The sequence below is a fragment of the Galeopterus variegatus genome, unplaced genomic scaffold (genome assembly GCF_000696425.1).
Source record: "Galeopterus variegatus unplaced genomic scaffold, G_variegatus-3.0.2 Scaffold541, whole genome shotgun sequence".
Taxonomy (NCBI): domain Eukaryota; kingdom Metazoa; phylum Chordata; class Mammalia; order Dermoptera; family Cynocephalidae; genus Galeopterus; species Galeopterus variegatus.
This window is the reverse complement of record NW_007726652.1, coordinates 442,845-445,236: the sequence shown is the minus strand read 5'-3', so window position 1 is coordinate 445,236 and position 2,392 is coordinate 442,845. Positions and strand designations below refer to the sequence as shown.

General features: G+C 47.3%; 2 protein-coding genes across 3 annotated transcripts in view; both read left to right on the top strand.

The window, feature by feature from the left end:
• The window catches only part of TMEM242 (transmembrane protein 242), a 35,737-nt gene that overhangs the window by 21,723 nt on the left and 11,622 nt on the right, over positions 1 to 2,392 (top strand). The window lies entirely within an intron of this gene.
• Positions 704 to 2,142, top strand: LDHAL6B (lactate dehydrogenase A-like 6B). 2 transcript variants are annotated; one of them, XM_008569898.1, is made up of 2 exons: positions 890 to 1,576; positions 1,846 to 2,142. In XM_008569898.1, exons 1-2 carry the CDS (start codon positions 890 to 892, stop codon positions 1,960 to 1,962), a joined length of 804 nt encoding a protein of 267 aa, XP_008568120.1. In that variant the 3' UTR covers positions 1,963 to 2,142. The 2 variants fall into 2 exon arrangements, with proteins under 2 accessions (XP_008568119.1, XP_008568120.1); XM_008569897.1 differs by having other exon boundaries at positions 704 to 2,142.

Genomic DNA, 2,392 nt, shown 5'->3' with positions numbered 1-2,392 from the left:
CCATAAGACGGCCCAAAGAAATGCAGGGGAGATAAGACGTACTGATGCTGCGTTGTACTAGTTAAATAATATTTCAGTACTTTCGTCAATAATTTGATTTGTGCACTGGCTAACATTTGCCATTTCAAGGGCACTTAAGAGATATCTTCATTTTAGTAGGGGCGACGTCACTGTCTTTCTCCTTGAGAAGTCCTTTCTCATCGGGTTCACGACCCCAGGCCGTCCTGTGGCACGAGCAGCAGCAGCTCTGCATGCCACGGCAGTGCCGCCGCAACTCGCAGTCGGCCCTTGCCCGTCCTCACGCCCCTGCTGACCTCCCGCGTGGTCGTGGCCATGGCCCGAAGGCAGTGGAGGCCTGTCCCGGTGAAGGGCCTCCTGCGCTGCTGCTGCACGTACCGCTGTTCCCGGGGCACGCGCTAATTTCCTCTGTAGGGGCACTTTTCCTTGGCATACAGGCTGGAACAGAAAACTAGCGATGCCAGGGACCTGGGTTGGCCTGTCTTACCTGTCAGTCATTGAAGAGAAGACATGTTTGTAAAAACTCCATGATTCACTTGCTGGAGAAGCAGCCCGCACTGCCTTCCTCTGAGCGAGCCTCCTGCGCAGCCGCAGGGAGGGCCTGGGGGGCGGGGCACAGGGCCGTGAGGGCGTGTGTAACGGTCGCACTGGTCCTCCACGCCTCCACCCGCTGTCGTCTGCTGCCCTTTCCTCTTGTCTTCCTCCACCTCTTGAGCAAGCAGCCATGAGCTGGGTTGTGGGCAGCCTGCGGGCCAGCCAGAGAGTGAGCGTGGCAGGAGTGACATTCCCGCTGCCGGGGGTGGCTCTGCGTCCCCGTCTGGCAGCCCAGGGCCCTCTCAGGGGCGCCTGGCTCTTCACTCCCGTGTCCGAAATGGCGACTGTGAAGAGTGACCTTGTGAAGAGTTTAGCTCCAGAGAAGGCCGCTCATCACAGTAAGATCTCCATCGTAGGAGCTGGGGCGGTCGGCATGGCCTGTGCTGTCAGCATCTTGTTAAAAGGCTTGAGTGATGAACTTGCCCTTGTAGATGCTGATGAAGACAAACTGAAGGGGGAGACCATGGATCTGCAGCATGGCAGCCCTTTCGTGAAAATGCCAAATATCGTTTGCAGCAGAGACTACCTTGTCACTGCCAACTCTAACCTGGTGATTATCACAGCCGGTGCACGCCAAGAAAAAGGAGAAACACGCCTTAATTTACTCCAGCGAAATGTGGCCATCTTTAAATTAGTGATTTCCAGTATCATCCAGTACAGCCCCCGCTGCAAACTGATTGTTGTTTCCAATCCAGTGGATATCTTAACTTACGTAGCCTGGAAGTTGAGTGCATTTACCAAAAACCGTGTTATTGGAAGTGGCTGTAATCTGGATACTGCTCGTTTCCGTTTCTTGATTGGGCAGAAGCTTGGTATCCACTCTGAAAGCTGTCATGGGTGGATCCTCGGAGAGCATGGAGACTCAAGTGTTCCTGTGTGGAGTGGAGTGAACATCGCTGGTGTCTCTTTGAAGGATCTGAACTCAGATATAGGAACTGATAAAGATCCTGAGCAGTGGGAAAATGTCCACAAAGAAGTGATTGCCAGTGCCTATGAGATTATTAAAATGAAAGGTTATACTTCTTGGGCGATTGGCCTATCTGTAGCTGATTTAACAGAAAGTATTTTGAAGAATCTTAGGAGAGTGCATCCAGTTTCTACCATAATCAAGGGCCTGTATGGAATAGATAAAGACGTATTCCTCAGTGTTCCTTGTATCCTGGGAGAGAATGGTATTACAGACCTTATAAAGATAAAACTGACCCCTGAAGAGGAGGCCCGTTTGAAAAAGAGTGCAAAAACACTTTGGGAAATCCAGAAGGAGCTCAAGCTTTAAAGTTGTCCAAAACTACTATTCTGAAGTTATTGAAGGAGAGAATATATGTGGGATTGCATATGTCAAACTTCTGAATAAACTTTAATTCCTAAAAGTTGGAAATAAGAAAATGGGTAGAGGAATTTCCCTGTTTATTTAGTTGTCTCCAGCTCTTTTATTTAGCATCCAGATGCTGGATGATACTTTTTACACTTTGTAAGTGACTGCATCAAAGAAGGTATTGTTGGTGCCTCTGTACTAGTACTTCCCTTGTATATACTCCTATATGTAGTTGCCATTTAGTTAAAAAAAAAAAAAAGAATGTAGGTGTTCATTGTGTTCTAGAAATTCTGATTCTTTCATTAAATACATGCTCATTCTTTCATTCTGGCTGACTTATACCTATGTTTGTTTATATACTATGTTTAAAAGTTGTAACCTCTAACTGTGAAAATAAAAGAATATACATACATACATAAGTACTTTTTGTAATGGGTCTGTATTTGTTCATTTCTGTTGCTTATA